This window comes from Dermochelys coriacea, chromosome 14 (genome assembly GCF_009764565.3).
Source record: "Dermochelys coriacea isolate rDerCor1 chromosome 14, rDerCor1.pri.v4, whole genome shotgun sequence".
Taxonomy (NCBI): domain Eukaryota; kingdom Metazoa; phylum Chordata; order Testudines; family Dermochelyidae; genus Dermochelys; species Dermochelys coriacea.
The window spans coordinates 23,746,471-23,766,763 of NC_050081.1; the positions used below are offsets into that span (position 1 = coordinate 23,746,471).

Sequence of the window (20,293 nt, forward strand, 5' to 3'; positions counted from 1 at the left end):
GCATATATCACATTGGTAGATGCACAGGTGAACGAGCCTCTGATAGTGTGGCTGATGTGATTAGGCCCTATGATGGTATCCCCTGAATAGATATGTGGACAGAGTTGGCAACGGGCTTTGTTGCAAGGATAGGTTCCTGGGTTAGTGGTTCTGTTGTGTGGTGTGTGGTTGCTGGTGAGTATTTGCTTCAGATTGGGGGGCTGTCTGTAAGCAAGGACTGGTCTGTCTCCCAAGATCTGAGAGAGCGATGGCTCGTCCTTCAGGATAAACACCACCCTATATCGGAAACCTACTGACCGCTATTCCTACCTACATGCCTCTAGCTTTCATCCAGATCATACCACTCGATCCATTGTCTACAGCCAAGCGCTACGATATAACCGCATTTGCTCCAACCCCTCAGACAGAGACAAACACCTACAAGATCTCTATCATGCATTCCTACAACTACAGTACCCACCTGCTGAAGTGAAGAAACAGATTGACAGAGCCAGAAGAGTACCCAGAAGTCACCTACTACAGGACAGGCCCAACAAAGAAAACAACAGAACGCCACTAGCCATCACCTTCAGCCCCCAACTAAAACCCCTCCAACGCATCATCAAGGATCTACAACCTATCCTGAAGGACGAGCCATCGCTCTCTCAGATCTTGGGTGATGTTGGTGATGTTGGTGATGGCTTATCTTAAGTGATCACTCTCCTTACAGTGTGTATGATAAACCCATTGTTTCATGTTCTCTGTGTGTGTGTATATAAATCTCTCCTCTGTTTTTTCCACCAAATGCATCCGATGAAGTGAGCTGTAGCTCACGAAAGCTTATGCTCTAATAAATTTGTTAGTCTCTAAGGTGCCACAAGTACTCCTTTTCTTTATAAGTGAACAGCATTATTTACTGAAGGCCAGATCCTGCAACGAGTTCCACGCACAGGACCCCTGTGTCCCCACAGACTTCATTGACATCAGTATGGCCACATGGAGACTCAAGGGTCTTTTGGCACGGAGTTCAGGGCAGGATCAAGGTCTAAATGAGGTTAGAAGTTGGGACAGCCGGAAACAGGGAGGATACCGTTTGGATCAGCACAAGGCTGAGATGCTATCATGGTCCGTATTAGAAATCAATGAACATTTACAGCTCCTGGCAGTCTAAATTTGCCCCAGAAATGGCAGTATATCCTGACAGCATGTGCACGTATTATTAGTTAACTTAATTCATTAACTGTCTTTATTCTGGAGCACCCAGAGCTGCAGAAAATGTTCTAGCTGCTCCACACCAGCAAGCAAAGACCCAGCCCCTGCCCCCAAAAGCTGACCATTAAAATTTGACACGACTACATGAGGATCATAACCGACCAGTGAGAGTGCACAGTGGAGGGGGGTAAGATTGGGAGGTTACTGAGGGTCTGTCTACACTGTGTTTGGAAGGTGTGACTGCAGCATGTGTAGATGTACCTGGAGCTGGCTTTGATCTAGCTAGTTCAAAGCTAGCTCAGGTAACAATAACAGCAAAGCTGTGGCAGTATGGACAGCAGCCACTCAGATATGTACGCAGGGTCCTGTGTGGGCAGGGTTAGCCCAACAAGCTGTCTGTGTTGGCACGGCTTCACTGCTATAGTTACCTGATCTAGCTTTGATCTAGCTAGACTTGAGCTAGCTTTGATCCAGCCAGATCAAAGCTTGCTTGGGAACGTCTACACATGCTGCAATCACTTTCCAATTGCAGTGTGTAGACATACCCTCCGTCAGGTGTGAACCACACTTGCATTGCATTACCCACTCTGGTACAGCTAAAAATAGCAGTTTAGATGTGGTGGCATGGGCTTCCACGCGGGCTCTACAAGCATACAGAGGACACTGGGTATGTCCTAGCGTTGCTGAAGCCACTGTATCTACACTGCTATTTTTTTAGCCATGCTAGCACAGGCAGAGCTAGCATGCGTGTCCATCCGAGCTGCTGTCATATCTCGGATTGCAGAGTAGACATACCCACCGAGGGAGAAGGTTGGGTTAATAGCAAGATTGCATCCCTGTCAAAGCAGTCGTTTGCTTAGCTTCTGGTGTCTTTAACCCTTTCCTTGAGGGATATTATTCCGTGCATAACAAGCAGGTGCAAGGAGCTGACTGTCCTGTGCTGTGTTTCTCCTCCTCCAGGATCATACTATGCCTAGCCAGATGGAGCTCTGCGAGCTGGCTGTGTATCTGGGCAAAGCTGACCCTTGGTATGAGAGCAATATCAACGCACTGTGTCACATGATCCCCAAGCTGGCCACCATGGTACGAGGGGGAACCCTTCCTTTTGTGCACTGTTCGTGCCGGGTGCCTCAGAAACCACAATGGGGCCTCTGAGTGAACTTCTCAGAGGCTAAAAGCACCCAACTCGTGTTTCTCACTGAGTTCTGTACTTTCTCAGTCATGTGGAAAATACAGAGTGGCAGCGTCACACATTTTGGGGTGCATGGTTGTGCTTGTGTGGTCTGCAGGGCTGTGATTTCCCAATACTTAATGATTTGTTCAGGTTTTTGATAATTTTTATTCCTTTAAGAATATTCCAAGACCAGTCGTGCGGGATGGCTGAATTGGTGGTGGGGTGGGGGTGGAAATGGGCTCATATTGCCCCCACCCAGTGAGTAGACTCCATGCTCTGAAGCGGATGGGATAGAAGGATGAAGAGCTGAATCCATGCTGGGGCACTTTACTGCAGCAGATTCTCTTTGGTCAAGGCTCAGTGTTGCAAATTTAGTAACTGGGGTGGGGGAAGCGAAATAGCGAAATGAGGTGTTTGCTCAAAAGCCTGTCTGTGAAGGGGATTTGCAGCTCTCATTGCCTGGCTTTTTCAAAACATTGTCAGATCCCCTTTAAACAGGGGCAGTTGGTGGGATGGCAAAGGGCAGAGACTCTCCTCCCCTGTGGTCTTGCTCTGACTGATCTCCATATAGAAATGGAGCACTCTCAGTGTGTGCGGGGGTGGGGCGGTGCCTCATTGTGGTAATTTACCAAGAGGGGTAAGGATCAGAGAAGTGACTGCAGGTGATGCAAACTGTGCTTTCCACACAGCCTTCCTCCCTGAGCACACACCCCAGGTCTGACCCATTCATTATTGATGTGATCGCTTACTACGTGCGCCTGGGCATCCAGCCAGTCTATTTCCAGGTCTATGCTGTTAAGGTCAGTGTCTTGTCTGTCATCCTTTTACATAACACACCAGCAACGGCCCCAAACCACACCCTAGTTCACATTCCCGACGTGGAAGAGGGCTTGCTGGCCCAGCTGTGCAAAGCTCCCAGGTTTTCATGCAAATATCAGCTTTAATCTACATGGTCTCCAGCCCCTAGTGTTCCCTCCGAGCTCCTGGTTCTAGTGATCCTCCAAATCTAGTAGGGAAGCTGAGTTGAAACCACTGGGCTCCATCTGGGTCACCTCAGGGCCATGCAGAAGAGCTAATTTCGTGTGATTTTTTGGCACCGAACCATAAATTGGTCCCAGGTTCCTGTTTAACTGGACCCAGGTTTGCTCACAAGGTGCACAAGTTCCCTTTGTTCAGATTCTGTGATGAAATGTGGAATCAGGTGATTCATGGGAGTTTTTGCCAGACTCTACCTCATTGCTGCAGGGTCTATGGATTTCCTGAAATGTTTCTTGTATTTCCTGCCATCTTCTCTGAAACAGAATCAATGTCAGACCTGACATTCAACATGAGACAAAAACAATTAGCGAAGGACTTTAATGAGACCACCTGGTTAGATCATTAGCAGGAACCGATCCAGGGCCTCTAGCTCCAAACACTTGAGCTGCCTTTTCCACTTTGCTTCAAGGACTAGATTCATCAGCTGGGAACAAAACCAGGTCTCACTATCATCTGTGGGTCAGCCGCAGAGGGGAGCCAGTAACTCCTCTTGTCAGTGCCTCACAGGACTTTATCTCCTTCCTATCACTCTGGCATTATTCCAGCCCCCACCTCACTTGATCCTCGTGTCATATGGCTGGTGACCTTGTTATTTTTAAATTATTTTTATTCCCCAGTTTTTCTCCTCCGTGTTGCAGACTCATGGCCAGGTGACTCTCTGGGCATTTCTGTCAGCACTCAGGTGCCACAAACAGGAATTTACATGCCTCAGAGCTAATCAGCATACTGGTACAAGGACTGAGGGTCTTGCGTGGGAGCCCTCATTTCAGTCAAGATGACACCTGGTGGTGAGGTGTACAGTGCCCCAGGAGAAATCCCCCTTGTTTACATTACTGGCCAATTCCGTGTTCTCGTTCTGGAAGTTCTCGAGCTCCATGATACTGTATGTAGGTTCTGTGATGAAATATGTAACCAGGCAACTCTAGGGCGGTTTTCTCAGACTCTTCCAGAGCTTAGCTGTCCTCTGTGATGAAGGAGACGTGCATGAAATCACTTTTATTCCTGACGTGTACCTTGCCTCCGGTTGCTTGTTCCACATATGAAGTCACAGCCCCTTTGTGATATCACAACCGGTTGCTGCAGAGATGACTGTGATGTCACAGAGGGTCACTATGGGGGGACCAATCAGGAGCTGTTCCCAGAGGTCTTTTCCTCTTTCAGATTCTCTTCAGCAGTGCGGCTCAGGAGCCAGCAGAGGATGTGTTCCTCACCGAGCTGAGTGCCAAGGTGCAAGATTGCAAAGCCCCCAAAGGTGCGTAGCGGGTTTCAGCATCTTCTCTGCCACCAGGAATTCCCCTTCATCCCTTATTGCCTCTCTCTTTAGTAAGCAATCACACTCACCTCCATCACCCCTGGGTCCTTCCATACACAGTAACCAAAGCCACAAGGCCCCGGAGTGAGGCAATAATCTAATGGCTGATGAGGATTTCAGCTCGTGCATGTGTCTCCTTATGATTCACAAGCTGGAAATCATTAGCCATCATGTCAGTGCACCTGTGGAAAGACTGGTTTTTCAAGTCTGAAATCAGGGCTGCGCAGAATACCCATTCAGAGGCACTTGCCCTACAGGCTTAAAAAATGCACCATAGTGATGCTGTGATGTGGTATAGCACCTCCCAGGTGCATCTCAGAGTCAGGTACTTGGATGCATGTGGATAAAACTCCCCTGGCAGGATACAGCCTGAAGAGTGATCCATCAGATAACGCGCTCTCATTCTATATAGGGCTTTATAGATTGTGGCTAATGCCTTGAATTGCTCTTGGAAGCACATGGATAGCTAGCGCAAAGCTTCATGCATGGTCATTATATGTTTGTAGTGCTCCATCCCAGTAGCTGAAACTTCCAGGTGCTTCCATGAAAGTATTTCCAAGCAGGGTCGGAATTTGAAAAATGTAGAATTTTTTTTTTTTTTAGGTATGGGTTGGGGGAGAGGGGGAAATTTGAAAAAAACATTTGCAAGACGTTCTGCCTCCAAGTATTGTTGGTAGGTTGGGGACACTTGGTAAAAGAACAGGCAAGGAAACCTCCTGGCTCCTAATGCTGCGGTTAGAACTAACCTACAGCAATAAAGCCCAATCCTGATCCCATGGGAGTCAATGGATGCCTTTGCATTACAGCTGAATGTATACCCTGAATGAGCAATGTTGCCATTCGGATCCTCACTTCCCGTTGATTTTCCTCTTCCAGACCATACGCCAACAAAGAAGAAAACAACGCTGGAAGTCCCTGGGGCAGATCTCTCAGTAACATATAGCAAGGTAAGATGTGACTCTTTGTCCCATGGCCTCATTGCTCGCAGGACTCCTTTTGGCGGATCTGGGAGCTCTCTGCATGCAGGGCTCTGGGGGAGATCGCTGCGGCAAGGGAAAACTGCCTTTGCTTTTGTCCATGAGAACGTGGCTGTGATCCTTTCAGCACATGCATTGCTTGAGGGCTGAATGTGCCAGGGTATCATCTTACCAGCTGTTCTTGGGACATCTGGTCCCCCCTGTCCTGGAAATCTTGATTAGGATGCACAAGACCCCTTATTGGTTAACTGTAAAGTCTAGCCTATGTGATTATGATTTCTAATGGGCCCTCTTTTCTCCTCCTATTGCACATCTATAGAGGAGGGGTACTTTTCAATGAACACCTTGATGGCCTATTGTAGTTGTCGTTTCCCTTTGTTTTGAGTCCCTCAGCATTGCCCGTGTCCAGCTAATGTGTTTGTAAAGGGGTTCAGCCCCATTTACACTAGCCCTTAAGCAGCGTTTAAAATCACGTTAGCTAACACTTTTTTCAGAACACACATCTTTTTCCTAGTCTAGACAAAGCCTATGGGCCCAGTTCTGCCACCCTTATTTAGACTGCGTAGTGCTTTACTCATCGACCAGTCTCACTAAAATCAGTGATGCTACTCCCTGAGTAAGACACATGTGCAAGCGCTGGAATAAATTGCCCAGGGAGGTTGTGGAATCTCCATTATTGGAGATTTTTAAGAGCAGGTTGGACAAACACCTGTCAGGGCTGGTCTAGATAATACTTAGTCCTGCCTTGAGTGCAGGGGACAGGACTAGAAGAAGACCTCTCGAGGTTCCTTCATGTCCTACGATTCTATGATTCTCTGTTCTGCCTGAGCAGCTTAGAATCTGTTGTTTTTTTTTAACATGGCCCTTTATATTTATCATTGTCCCACCTTTTTTCCTCTCAGTTTAGATGGGTTTTCCCCACTGTAATCTTATGCTTTTTCTGTCATTAAGAGGGGCTGGCAGGGTGTCTTTTTGAGTTTAACCAGGGGCTGGGTGACTGTGTCTTGCCTCATTTCGAACCCACTCAAATATTGTGGGTTTGAAAGCTAAACTGGAACATGAAAGCTATCAGGTTTGCTTAGGAGAGGTTGTGAGAAAAGCCACAGAGGGAGGAAATCCAGTGGGGTGAAAAGTGGAGCAGAGTGAGAAACAGAGGAAGAATGTGAAAGTAGGAGCAGAGAGGGAGGGGGCGGGGAGAGAAATCAAACGAAAAAAACAGATTTAGCCTGTCCCAGTGTGCTCTGAATCAGGCACCCAGTTGGTTTCATGCAGACCTAACATGTTAATCCCCATGAATGTAACTGAGTGAAATGAGCCTTTTGTGCAGGTTTTGCTGAGTGATCGGAAGAAGGAGGTAGGTGTCCTGCTGCGATCTACCGGCCTGGTGATGAAAGCCATTCCCTCCAGTGAAACAGAAGGTGAGGATTCTCCAGGTGGGGCACTGTTTGCTGAGCTGCCAACTATTCAGCGTTTTGGGGATTCCTGAGCAGGACCTGGGAAAAGCCAAAGAAGAGGCTGGCCCCCAGAGAATCCATCCTAGAATGCTCAGTGCATGCTTTGGCTGGGCTTGGGGAGCTGAGTCCCTGCTGCGTGCATACCCATGTGCTGCAGACATGGTCACTACAGCTCATGGTCATGTATCTGGCTGTTGAATCTCATGCCCCACTTTTAAGGAGCTCCCAGTAACTGAGGCTGCAGCACTGGACTCAGTTCTGCTTCTTTGTGCCATTATATCCCACCTCTTCTGCATTTGTGTGACCGGGGATGAAGGGAGGAAGCAATGTCTTTGGGGGATAGACCTTCAGCTGGTGTAGACTGTCATAGCTCCTCCTTTGCGTCTGCCCCATGAGCCCCAGTGGAGATACTCCCTTGGGGTGACAGAGGATGGAGTCACTGCAAAGGCAGCACTCTCAGCCTTATGTAGTGCAAGGGAATAGGACGGGAGTAACTTGTGTTGTTCTCCGGGGCCCCCTCAGACTGATGCTAGGAGCTGGACCAAGGCACCCCAGGCAGACAGACACTCATTCTAACATATTACCTTCGGAGATGATGGGGGACACACGAACAAGGGTTAGCAGTGGAGGATCCCAGAAAACCTCACCCAGCCAAGGCAAGGCAAGCTGGGCTGACCTGTGCTCTAGTCTCAGTCTAACGCCCCGATTCTGTTGCAGATCTGGTGTGCTTGGATGTAAATATTGCTGAAGTAGTCAAAACCTCCAACCTGTCAGGAAGATCGTTTTCTGTAAGTAGCCATGGCCCCTTGGCAGAAGCGGTGGAAGCACCCTAAAAGTGTGGGGGGTCACAGACGCCTGAACCATGGCCCTGCCCCCATGCTGCCCCTTCCCCCTGAGGCCCCACCCCCTCTCCCCAAGGCCACGCCCCCCACTCACTCCTCTCTGCCCCTTCTCCCCGCTCCGTCGCTTGCCCTTATGGCCGGTAAAAAGTGTGGGGACCCCCAGTGCCCCTGTCCCTTGGAGGTGGTGATTCAGAATCACAAGCTGAGCAATGTTGGGCCAGGTCAGTGCTTGAATGAGAGCTCTCCCAGGAAATCCCAGACTGTTGCAGAGTGGGAGGAAGGAGGACCAGCCAACCTGGTTACACAGACATGGTGTAAGGGTCCTGTCCACACTGCAGAATAAGGGTGTTAAAAAAGGAAGATAGCACCCCAAACTCCCAATCCTCTCAGGGATGGGTCCACCTGGGATGCAGAGCAGGGCTTAGAGTGCCTGACCCCGCAGATGCTACTGAAGCTACTGCTTACTACCATGAACAGCCTATTATTGGCCAGGAAGCTACTCATTATAGGAATAGTGCGCTCAGCAGGGTTTGCAGGATCTGGCCCATTGCTTAGGATCCTTTGGAATGAATGAATGATGTAGCTGGAGAAATGTAATCAGAAGCATGATTATTAGAGATTTTACTTATTGCCACTGCAAAGACTGAAGAAGGAAATCCCCCATTGCTCTGCAAAAGTGGGAGGAGATATTGCACACAGCTGGTCAGAAAGTGGTTTCAGTTTGTTTTCTCCCCTGGCAAATTTCAGCTTTTTGCTGGAAACCCAAGCAGTTCTGTCACTGTCCCTCAATACTGCCTGGACGGAACACCGCGCATCAGCATTTCTCCTCTGCAAGACTGCCATTGGAGCAGCGTGCCTTGGTGTATAGTAGATATTATGATCCAGAGGACAAACATTCACTAGATACAGGGTTTGATCCTCTTGCCCTGCAAGAATAGTGCAAAGAGGGTTTAGTATAACTGAAGGTATGAGGGCAGCTTGTGTGGGCTCGCCGGTGCTAGCTCTAATCTATCAGTGCAGCTGTGGCAGCACAGACCTTGTTGTAAGCTAGGGACGCGGGCTTGTACAGCCAGTGCCACAACATCTCACTGCTACTTTTAGTTAGCTTAAAGGTAGTTTGGGTGTGCCTACGTGAATGGCAATCACACCCCCAGTTGCAGTGTAGACATATCCTGAGAATCAGGTCCTTTAGGGCCAAATGGACCAAAGGCCTGTTTCTTTATCACCTATTGCCATGTATTTCAGGCAACCCGGGTGAGATTCAGTGACTCACAGCCCAAGGGAAGGGCAGCTATAAGCCACCTTTGTGCCCTCCCAAACCTGGGCTGCTCTGGGGCCTTCAGTGTACCTTAAACAGCCCTAGGGGCCTGTCAAAGTTATGGCAGCCTCCCCCATCTCCACTGAGTCACAGTGTTGCCTAGAATCGCTGCAGCACTAGCGCTGTAGACCTGCCCCGACTCACCCTTCCTGCCCCTGCCCCACCCCCAGCATGACCACAGGCTGCACCAGGGCTTGCAAAGGGGTCCTCAGAGAGCAACTTTGCAGTGCCTGTGTCAGGGGAAACCTTCCCACACTGGTATAAAGGTCTAGAGTGGGGGTGGGAGATCTCACCCCAAGACTCTAACACTAGCAATCCTTTGTTAGGCTGCTTGAGCACCAGGCTTCCCCAGTTACTGTGGAGACTCTGGCCAGTGATTCTGGAGGCCTAATTTGGGACACCTTAAGGGGGCCTGATTTTCAGAGTTGTTGAGCCTCTGCATCTCTCACTGACTTCAACTGGGGCTGTGGGTGTTCAACACCTTTGAAAACTAGGCCCCTTTAAGGAGCCTCAAGTTAGGCACCCAAATCACTGGCTGCTTTTGAAAATATTGGCCAATTTGTGTCGGGGGAAATAAAAGGAAGGAGCCAGTTCCCTCTTTATTCCAGCAGTCATGTCTTGTGGTCCAAGGTTCAAAAATAGATGTGTGTATGCACACACATTCACCATCTGTCTCAGTGCAGCCTTGAGAAGGTAAGTGAAAAATTCAGCAGGGCTTTTTCTTCCCTGTTGTTCCAGTCAGCAACAAACAAGATCAGAACACGCAATATCAAAATCCAGTGCATGGAACAAAGGACCTTCAACCTGTGCCTGGACAAGGACTTCAGAAGGACCTACACGAACGTGGTCAGGTAAGGCTACTTCGCTGCAAGGCTTTTAACAAGCAACAAGCTATTGATTTAAAGTTAGACTCCCCTGGAGACACAACATGTCTTTTCACAAGGGTCATCAGGACTACAGAGGAGGTGATGTGGCTAGTGCCCAGGCCTGGAAGTCAGGAGATATGGGTTCTAGTCCTGACTCTGCTGCTAACTTGGTGAGAGGCCTTGGGTGAGTCACATGGCCTCCCTGTGCCTGCTATCACCAGGGTAAAACCAGTGATATTGACCTTCCTTTGTAAAGTGTTTTGAGATCTTTGGTTGTAAAACACTGTCAATGCAAACTATTTTATCATATATAGTAAATGATAAAAGAGAGCGGCTCAAGCAGATGGCTGGGGGCCAGGAAATCTGGCTCATTTCCCAACATTGCCACAAACTTCCTCAATATCTCTGTATTGCGACCTTCCCATTTGTAAGGTGCAGATTATACTCTTCTACCTCCCATAAGGGAGTTCTGAAGCCTAACTCATTAATGTCCGTAAGAGACAAGGTGAGTGAGCTAATATCTTTTATTGGACCAGCTTCTGTTGGTGAAAGAGACAAGCTTTCAAGCTCCACAGAGCTCTTCTTTGAGATTCATGGATAGAAAGCATTATCCAAGTGCGTGTTTGCACATGATGCTCTAGATATGGATACAGTAATCTTCATTTCTTGCTTGAAATCGTCGTATAATGTTGTTTACTGTTAAAGAGCTGCTTGAGTTCTACCCCAGCAGTGGCAGCATTTCCGTGGTGGTGGAAATGATTCTTTTCTACAGCTTTTAGAGTGATTTTGGATCCTTCAGGATAAAAGGCACTGTAGAAATCAGAAGGTGGGAGTGGGTAGTCTGTGTGAGCAGCTTTGATACTATAGCAGCAAAAAATGAGAGTTTTTTCAAGAATTGGTGCAGGCTGGCTTTGTATTTTAAAAACCACAATTTCATAATTTTGCCCCAAGTCACATCCACAACAAAAATGTATCATGGACCAATTCACATGCAGCCACCACCATCATCTGCAGGGGTTTGAACCCAGGACTCTAAGCACAAAAACACAAGCTACCACTTGAGCAGAGCTGGTTGAAAAATGTCAACAGTCAAAATTATTTGACGAAGAAAAGGAAGATTCTTTTTTGTGGATGAAAATGTGTCCCTTTTTTAAACTGGCTCAACAATTGAGTTGAAGGAAAAGTCCTTTGTGTGACAAAAGTTGGCTGTACGGTCACAAATCAGCCACTTAGAGGAGATGTTATCATACACTAGACCAGAGCATTACACATGCTCTCATAACTGTGCACATAAACACTGCATGTGCATATGCAGCTCTGATAGTTGGGTGTGCAAACTGGTATTAGTGCCTGGATTTCAAATGCCTTCAAAGTTCGGGGGAGTTTGAAGGTGGAGTTTTGATTCAGGCCCATCTGTAGTACATACACTGTGCATTTCCCCCAAATCAAACTTAGGCTAGCCTAAGGCACTGTGTAAATCAAATAATAATAACAATAATATGAATTAGATAATCTTTCTAGCAAAAACCAGTGCAAGATTACAAACAGATTATACATCTTAGTTCCATGGATGTAAATCCAAAGCAACAGCCAAAGCCAATGGAGTTACTCTGGATATACACTGGTGTAATTGAGATCAGTATTTGGCCCATGATTCAGCATGTTTAGTGAAAGTATCTTTCTTCTTCTGCAGTGTGGAAGTTTCTCCTTGCCTGGAACCCAGCTATTGCTTGCAAAAGACCAGGACAATGAAATTCAGCCTGCATGAGCCGGAGGGTGTGGGACTGGCCCAATACATGCCCAAATCTTTGCTGTTGCCCATCAACACCTTTGCAGGCATCATCCAGTGAAGAAGATAAGAAAAAAATTGGCGTGAGAGGCATTTGTAAGAATCCCTGGTTGGGTCACAATAGAATGGGGACCGAAGAACACACTAAAAGCCACCTACAGTGACTTCAACAACAATTTCTCTTGTAAAGCTTCAACTCTACGGGAAGTTAGGGCTCAAAGAAGAAAGTAAAAATCAGCCAAACTCTTATAATGCCGTGGCTTAGGGCTGAGCCAAGGAACAGAGCCTCGGGGATGGTGGAAGAGCAGGGAGTTCCTGTAATGCTGGAGAGTGGGGCTGGGCTGGGGAATTGAGCACAGAGGGAGATAAGCAGGAGTCAGACTATTATTCTTCTGTGTGTGTCAGTAAAATACCTTGAGAGAGGAAGAAGGGCTTCTTCTGTAGAAGGATTGGAGACAAGCTGGCAGAGTTTGGCTTCTGCTTGCTTTAGGTGTGGCACAAGGTGCAATTATTATTATTTAATATTTTATATTACAGTAGTGTCTGAAACCCCTAATCAGGGATCAGTGCCCCATTGTGCTGGATGCTGCACAGATACACCTGAAGCTACAGTCTCTGTTTCAAAGCAATATATTTGAGTCACCTTGGGGACATAGGCAATTGCCTCAAAACATTCACTCAGCAAAGAAGAAAGCTTGTAAGGGCTGACTGGAATTGAGTAGAACATGTGTATCACTAGGGTCTGCCCAGCTCTCACTGAGGTCTGTGGGAAAAACTGCCATGGACTTCCATGCTAGTGACTTTGGCTAGCATCAGAAAAAGCTGCCATAGCAGCAGGTGCACAAGTTCCTATCTTCATTCCTGCTCATTGCCAGCTGAAGTCATTTCAGATACCAAGTGTAGATTCATTAACTTGTCAGATCTAATCCCAAATGTCCAGGACAGCGCTAACAAGATTTCCCTTAAATCCTGATAGATGTGATCATTAAACCTTTCTTGCGTGAGACTATCAGTGTCTGCTCCTAAAGACTGGGTTACACAAACCCCAAATTGTTCTCTGCTTCCACACCTCATTGCTAGTGTTGATTTGTCACAGCGATGCAAGAAACAGCTACCCAAAGAACCCATCAGTGGCTTCTCTAGTTTCTTGGCCTTCATGTGCTTTCTCTTTGGTTCACATGCTATAGACTGGTGAGGAGAGCCTGAAAGCCCAGAGCAGTTTACAGGTGGTAATACATTGTAGTGTAGTGCATATTGAGCCAGGTTAATTTGCGGGTCCATAAGGTCTCAAGTGCAGCACATGCTCCCCAAGAGATTCTGCTCATAGCCAAAGCAGCCCGAACAGGAGATGGTGCTGGTTGATGAAGGTATCCGTAGGGGAGTGCTGAGTCAGTACATCCCAGCTGAGGGTTAAGTCAGCAAGACTCCCACAAGAGCTGCTGGTGGAACGCCCCAGCAGAATCCCTACAGGACTATGGCAGGGAAAACAACATCCCCCTTGCCCCCAGAGGTGACTCCACACTCCTGCCATGGAACAGATGGCCAGGCTGGGATGTGATTTGTGTCTGGCCAATGGGAATTGTTCCTCTGCCAATCAGGGGCTACTTAATTTAGTGTCTAAATGTGGAATCAGAATGTATCCAACAAAACTTTAGGTATCCAAGTTTGAAATGTTGGACTGCAATGTTTAGATCGGGCCCTTCTAAATACCCTTCACAGAACTGCCTTGATTAAGGCCCAAATATTTTGATGACAATAGGATTTTTTGGACATTTAGGCCCTGTGGACACTGGGGAAGTTTGGGTTAAATTTCCCCCCATGTAGTCTTTAAAGATTGTCTCAACCCTCCTGCAGCTCCCATCGCTGCCCTGCTCTGCGATTTTTAAGATGAAACAACCATTTACTCTCACTCCTCACTGCAAAATTTTTATCTTTTACCTTCTAGCTAAAGTTTTACAAACTCCCAGCTTAGCATATTGCATAAAACTATTACAATGAAAACAATTCCCCAGGAAGCGATATTGAAATATACTGCCTGCTGGCAAATCACCTTTAAAACTGATGGCAGGTGAGAGGCTCCCTAGCAATAGGAGAGCCTGGCAACCCCCCAAATCATTTAATTACAAAAAAAGTAAATGTGTGTGTGAGACTCTCTCTCACACCATGGGACATCCTCATTGTGAGACCCTCATGGCTTGGGTGTGTATTGAGACATTCACTGTACTGACAAGTGACTCAAGTACTCGAGAATTGCGATTTCATGAAGAGCTATACTCCCCAAAGTGTGTTATTCCACTTATGAAAACTGTATATTTCACTTTTTCCTCCAGAGGGAAAAAAAAAGCCAAGTCCTATTGTTGTCCCATAATCACTGGGGTTACAAAAATAATCCAAAAATTTAATCCAGGGAATATCCTTCCCCCCTACTGCACTGCACTTCCTTGTATTCGGATCTCACCAGAGCCCCTGAAGGAAATGATATTTTTGTTGTGCTAGGAGATTTAGCCACCTCATTCCAAGTTCAGCTAACCTTACCCTCCTGAGTCCTCACGAGGGGATACAAGATAAACAAAGCCAGAAGCATTCAGCAACAGGGCTTTCATGACTCCAGCGTAAACAGCATCGTCTTTAACCTCAGTTTACTCATGGTTTATTGTAAATTATTGACAAGCAACAACATAAAATTTGTGTGGAAAAGAGATGAATTTGGCCCCAGAAGGAGAGACATACAAGGGAGACCCCATGACTAATGATGGAAAAGGAGGTCAAGAAATGCCTGGATGAAGCCAGCACTTCTCTTCCTATAAGCTGCTATGTAGGGCAGTAATTTGAGAGGCTGACAAACAGCTCCTCACATGGCCGCCTGCCTTGGGATTTAACTATAAGTTCACTTTGCCTGGCATGCTAGACATAACCAGAGACTTGTATGATAGCTTTGAATTTGTACTGATGTATATAGGTATTAACTATGTATAGCTGTGTATGATGTAGATAGATTATAAATTATTTGTATAGGTGTAATTGATCATATATATTGGAAAGTGCAGTTTTTTTACCTATTTGATTAAAATGGCATTACAAAAACCCAAATGGGTGCCAATGTGTGTGGGCACGTGCGCATGTGTGTGAAAGGGGAGATGGTCCGGGTCGAAAAAGGTTACTTATCAAAGTGGCCAAGTAAGTTTTGTTCTCCATGTCTTCCCTCTGCTGTCCCTATTGTGAGATTGTACACCCTGCATTAGGGGATGGAATCCATTTCCAAGCAGTTAGCAATTAGAGGAGTACTCATAAGTCTCTGTGTGCCAGTATGTTAGAAGCCAGGATGGAGAAGTCCCCAGCCCCCTCGTGGCCTAGGGAAACTCTCCTGAGAGAGAATTCTGCTAATATGCCAGCAGAACCATGGAAAGATCACAGGGGTGGAGCTAAGGAGTAGCCTGGATAAAAGGGCAGGTGCTGGATCTCCACGAGGAAAGTGTTTCCTTGCTACCAGAGCTGGAAAGGACTCTACAGAGCCTGGAAAGGTGCTGGGGGAAAGGGCCTTCTAGAGGCAAGCCAAGGTAGGAAGAAATCTGGGGACGTGGCAAGGGGTCAGAGTGAGCAGACTTGTCTGATAATAGACGCTGGATAAACAAAGCTAAGAGGTAACACTTTCAAAAATGCCTAAGTGACTTAGAAGCTTAAGTGCCATTTTCAAAAGTGACTTAAGAGCCTATTGACTTTCAGTGCGACTCCCCTTTCTAAATGGAGAGAGGGATAGCTCAGTGGCTTGAGCATTGGCCTGCTAAACCCAGGTTTGTGAGTTCAATCCTTGAGGGGGCCATTTAGGGATTTGGGGCAAAAATTGGGGATTGGTCCTGCTTTGAGCAGGGGGTTGGACTAGATGACCTCCTGAGGTCCCTTCCAATCCTGATATTCTATGATCACTTAGGGTAGATCCACAAAGAAATGTAGGCCTGGTGATGCTGAACTTTGCCACACCTACCTTTTAGGTGCCCAGAAATTCACTGGGATCCACAAAGCCTGAGTTCGGCACCTCCTCTTCCTCTACAATGAATGGGTAGAGGGAGGTGCCTCAGAAAGGGATTCACAAAAGCCAGCATGCTGGGTGGCTTCCTGCCTAAATGGGAGATGACAAGCCAGGGGGTGTGTGCTAAGTATTGCTGCTCTCATGAAGTTCAGCACCTAAATCTGGGCTGCAGGGGGGCACCTCCCTCTGCTTGGTATTCTCAACCCTCCCTTGGGGCTAGGTGCCTAGGCTGTTTTTCGCAAGAAGCAGGTGGGGGGGGGGGCGAAGGAGGAGGATGACCTAACCACTGAGCTATGGGATATTCCCATGTGGGGCTCCCTCAAGCTTTCCTGTTGAAGCTGTTCCACCGTGGGTAAATAATGAAAGAATGATTTGGAGAGAGAACACAAGCATGAGTGATTCTGGAGCCTAGTGGTTAGAACACTCAACTGGGAACCCAGGATCCAGGACCCCTGCTCCAATGAATTTCTGAAATTTATTCAGCATGACAAAGCTTCAACAGGAGAGTCTGAGGGACCCCACACCAGAATATCCCATAGCCCAGTGGCTTGGGCACTCACCAGAGAGGTGGCAGACTCCTGTTCAAATACCTTCTCCCCCACAGGGAGGAAGAACTGGGTGCTTCCCACATCCCAGGTGAGTATTCTAACCACTGGGCTAAAAGTTATGAGAGCCTCCCCTGCCCCACTTTTTTGTATATTCTCTGCTATAGGGGGCTGATCCAGTAGGTGAGCTCTAAGAATGCTTACTGGCTAGGCCCTGCAGGCGAGTTAAGCGGAGGAATGCCTGTCTTTCCCCTGGGTTTTGCTTCGTTCTAGGATTTAGACATCCAGATGCCTGCACATGCACAGAGGCACAAACGTAGGTGCCTAGGGATCTTTTACTGCAAAAATGTAGTGCCAAGCAAGTTTAGGCACCTACAGATGTGGCAGCCAGAGTGTGTGTGTGTGTGTGTGTGTGTGTGTGTGTGTGTGTGTATTGGGGGAGGGGAGGGGAGGTGAATTCCAGTGGGGCCTGATTCTGGGATTTCAGCACCTAAGGTGGGAGTTAGGCACCTAAGTCCTTTGGTGAATCTATGCCTTAAGTAGTTTTGAAAATATTGCTCAACATCTTTACTTGCAAATTCTGCAACATGCAGGCAGCAAAGACTACACTGCCAAAGAAGGACCAGGCTACATATGAAGACTTTCAGTTTATGTCTAAGGGGTCTCTGTACAAGTGGCCTCATATGTTCCCTTCTGCAATCTTACAGCCTTCTGTAATGTCTCGATATCTTGGAGACTGGTGCCCTGGAAATACGAAGATGTAAATGAGTGAGTCCTTAACCTGCTCCCAATGCAGCACATGCATACAGTGGATTATAGTCCTAATTCACCTATATATTTAAGTTATTTACACACTCATAGGGCAACCAAAGAGAACAGCCTGTTAGCAGCCCCCTCTCATTTAAACAGGGCTTTAGCTCAAGTGCCTCTGCTGATCTCAACTGTGATAACACTGCAGAAAGAAACAACTCTCAGGTACATAGCTCCTAATTAACAGTGGATGAAAAATGGAACTTCTGTCCTGAGGGAAATGCTGAGATTTCAAAATTTTGTTTTGTTCCAAATCGTCAATCTCAGCATTTTTCACTAAATAAAATATACTGAACAGGGCCATCCTTGGGATTTATGGGGCCCTATACAGTATTATCAAACTGATGCCCCTATGCTTTGCTGAAGGCAGTCCCCAGCCAGCGCCACTGCCACAGTGTGTTGAGGGGGCACAGCCACCACCCCCGCCTGTGGACCCCCAAAATTCCCCCCCCCCCATTGCTGACACACACCAAGCTTTATACACAGCAGACGGAGTGGCTCAAGGCAGGCTTTGTGCTGTCACAGGGGCTGCATCTTGCCAGAGCCCACAGCCCTCTTGCAGCCCCTATCACTCCTGCCTCACCACAAGCATTTTGACAGGAAGTACCAACAATAATACGTGTGTGTGTGTGTGAGAGACAGAGCCAGTGCGTGTTTGTGACTGTGGTGGGGGACTGTGTGACAGTGTGTGTTGGGGAGTGTGAGACTGTGTGTGTGTGTGTGTGTGTGACAATCTGTGGTGGGAGACTGTGACTTGTGTGAGGCAGTGTATGTGAGTGTGAGAGCCAGTCTGTGTGTGAGACAGTGTGCGTGCGTGTGTGTGTGTGTGTGAGAGAGAGACAGTGAGCTCCTTACTGAAAATACTTCACTTTGACCTTGTCACTTTCACTTTTTTAGAAATGACACATATTGATAATTTCCCATTAAAATGTTAATGAAATTAATACATTCCCACAAAATATTTTGATTCTGTTGAATCAGCATTTTCTAATGGAAAACTGTTCTGTCAGAAGAGTATTGATCATCTTTACTCCTAATCTATTCAGGGGGTTATAGGTTAAATTTTGCCTGGAAACCACAGCCAGCCAGTGCAGATCCTGGAGCATCAGTACCATAGATGCTCATGGCAATATAGTCTGCTTAGTAAGCAAAATGCTGCCTTCTGAACCAACTTCAGTTTCTAGGCAGTGTTAAGGTAAAGACCAACATGGAGCACCTCGCATGGTGACAAAGGCATGGATGACTGTTGCAAGGCTCATTGTAGAGGATAATCCTAGTGTTGCAACTACTTGTCTTCTAGTAGCAGATGGGAATCTGACCAGATTACTGGAGGATGAGCCGGAACAAATGGTGAACACACACACTTGGTTAATGGACCAGATATGTAATAAAGCCCTGAGGCAGGATTGTACTTACAAACATAAACCTCAAAGTGCATTACTGCTTGAGATGGCTGATCCTAGAGTTTCACCTAGCAAGAGTTCCTATCATTCCTTCATTCTAGCTGGGAGAGAAACAGCCTTTTATACTCCTACCTATCAGCTTAGAACTTTATACCATGCTCACCACTGGAGATGAAGATTAACCCTATTTTGTCTGGCTTCCAGGATGAGTCAGCACCTCCACGCTGCATCTTGAAACCTGACATCCACCATTCAGAGTGGTGACAGGTTTCAGAGTGGTCGCCGTGTTAGTCTGTATCAGCAAAAACAACGAGGAGTCCTTGTGGCACCTTAGAGACTAAGACATTTATTTGGGCATGAGCTTTTGTGGGCTAAAACCCATTTCATCAGATGCATGGAGTGGAAAATACAGTAGGCAAAATATATATACACAGTACATGAAAAGATGGGAGTTGCCTTACCAAGTGGGAGGCCAGTGCTAATGAGACAATTCAATTAAAGTGGAAGTGGGTTATTCTCAACAGTAGAATACCAAGGGAGGAAAAATCAGTTTTGTAGTGTTAATGAGGCCAATGTATTCAGCGTGGCTCATTTCAAACCATTGACAGGAAGGTGTGACTAACAGTAGGGGGAAATTAGTATGGGGAAATAAGTTTTTGTAGTGACCCATCCACTCCCAGTCTTTATTTAGGCCTAATTTGATGGTGTCCAGTTTGCAAATTAATTCCAGTTCTGCAGTTTCTCATTGAAGTCTGTTTTTGACGAGTTTTTTGTTGAAGAATTGCCACTTTTAAGTCTGCTATTGAATGTCCCAGCAGATTGAAGTGTTCTCTGACTGGGTTTTGAATGTTATAATTCTTGATGTCTCCCCCTACTGTTACTCACACCTTCTTATCAACTGTTTGAAATGGGCCACACTGATTACTTTGGCCTCATTAACACTACAAAAGTGATTTTTCCTCCCTTGGATATTCTACTTTTGAGAATAGTCCACTTCCACTTTAATTGAATTGTCTTGTTAGCACTGACCCCCCTCTTGGTAAGGTAACTCCCATCTTTTCATGTGCTGTGTATATATACCTGACTACTGTTTTTCCACTCCATGAATCTAATGAAGTGGGGTTTAGCCCACGAAAGCTTATGCCCAAATAAAATTGTTAGTCTCTAAGGTGCCACAAGTAATCCTCGTTATTCATTCCGAGTGGATTATTCAATAAATAGAACAGTTACATCAGTATTGTGATTTTTATTTCACCTTCCACGAGCAGAATCCCCTGCTGTCCATCAGAACAATTAGTCTGGAATCTGAATATTCCTTCTGTAATTATTTAATTAAAAACTACCTGTGCCTTCTTTAAGACAGGGCAGATTTGGTTGGTTGAAAGACAAAAAGCACAGGCTCATCAACTGAATTATTAAACAACATATGAAAGAGTCATCTCTTTCTCATAGAACATCCTGCCCCAAAAAGCCTCACTCCTGAGAGAAGCTAATCACTGAGGCAGTCATGTTAGAAATTACACAAGGCAATACAAATTATTGTGTAG

The 20,293-nt window shown here is 46.6% G+C and overlaps 1 protein-coding gene across 3 annotated transcripts in view; it reads left to right on the forward strand.

The window, feature by feature from the left end:
* Positions 1–15,039, forward strand: part of PIK3R6 (phosphoinositide-3-kinase regulatory subunit 6) — a 62,092-nt gene extending 47,053 nt beyond the window's left edge. For all 3 annotated transcript variants that reach the window (XM_043496452.1, XM_038372664.2, XM_043496453.1), the window contains 8 exons: positions 2,152–2,274; positions 3,055–3,165; positions 4,565–4,655; positions 5,592–5,662; positions 7,020–7,110; positions 7,864–7,934; positions 10,045–10,157; positions 11,866–15,039. In XM_043496452.1, coding sequence (XP_043352387.1) covers positions 2,152–2,274; positions 3,055–3,165; positions 4,565–4,655; positions 5,592–5,662; positions 7,020–7,110; positions 7,864–7,934; positions 10,045–10,157; positions 11,866–12,022 — 828 coding nt within the window. In that variant the 3' untranslated portion in view covers positions 12,023–15,039. The remainder of the gene's footprint in view (positions 1–2,151; positions 2,275–3,054; positions 3,166–4,564; positions 4,656–5,591; positions 5,663–7,019; positions 7,111–7,863; positions 7,935–10,044; positions 10,158–11,865) is intronic.
* The last annotated feature ends 5,254 nt before the right edge of the window (positions 15,040–20,293 follow it).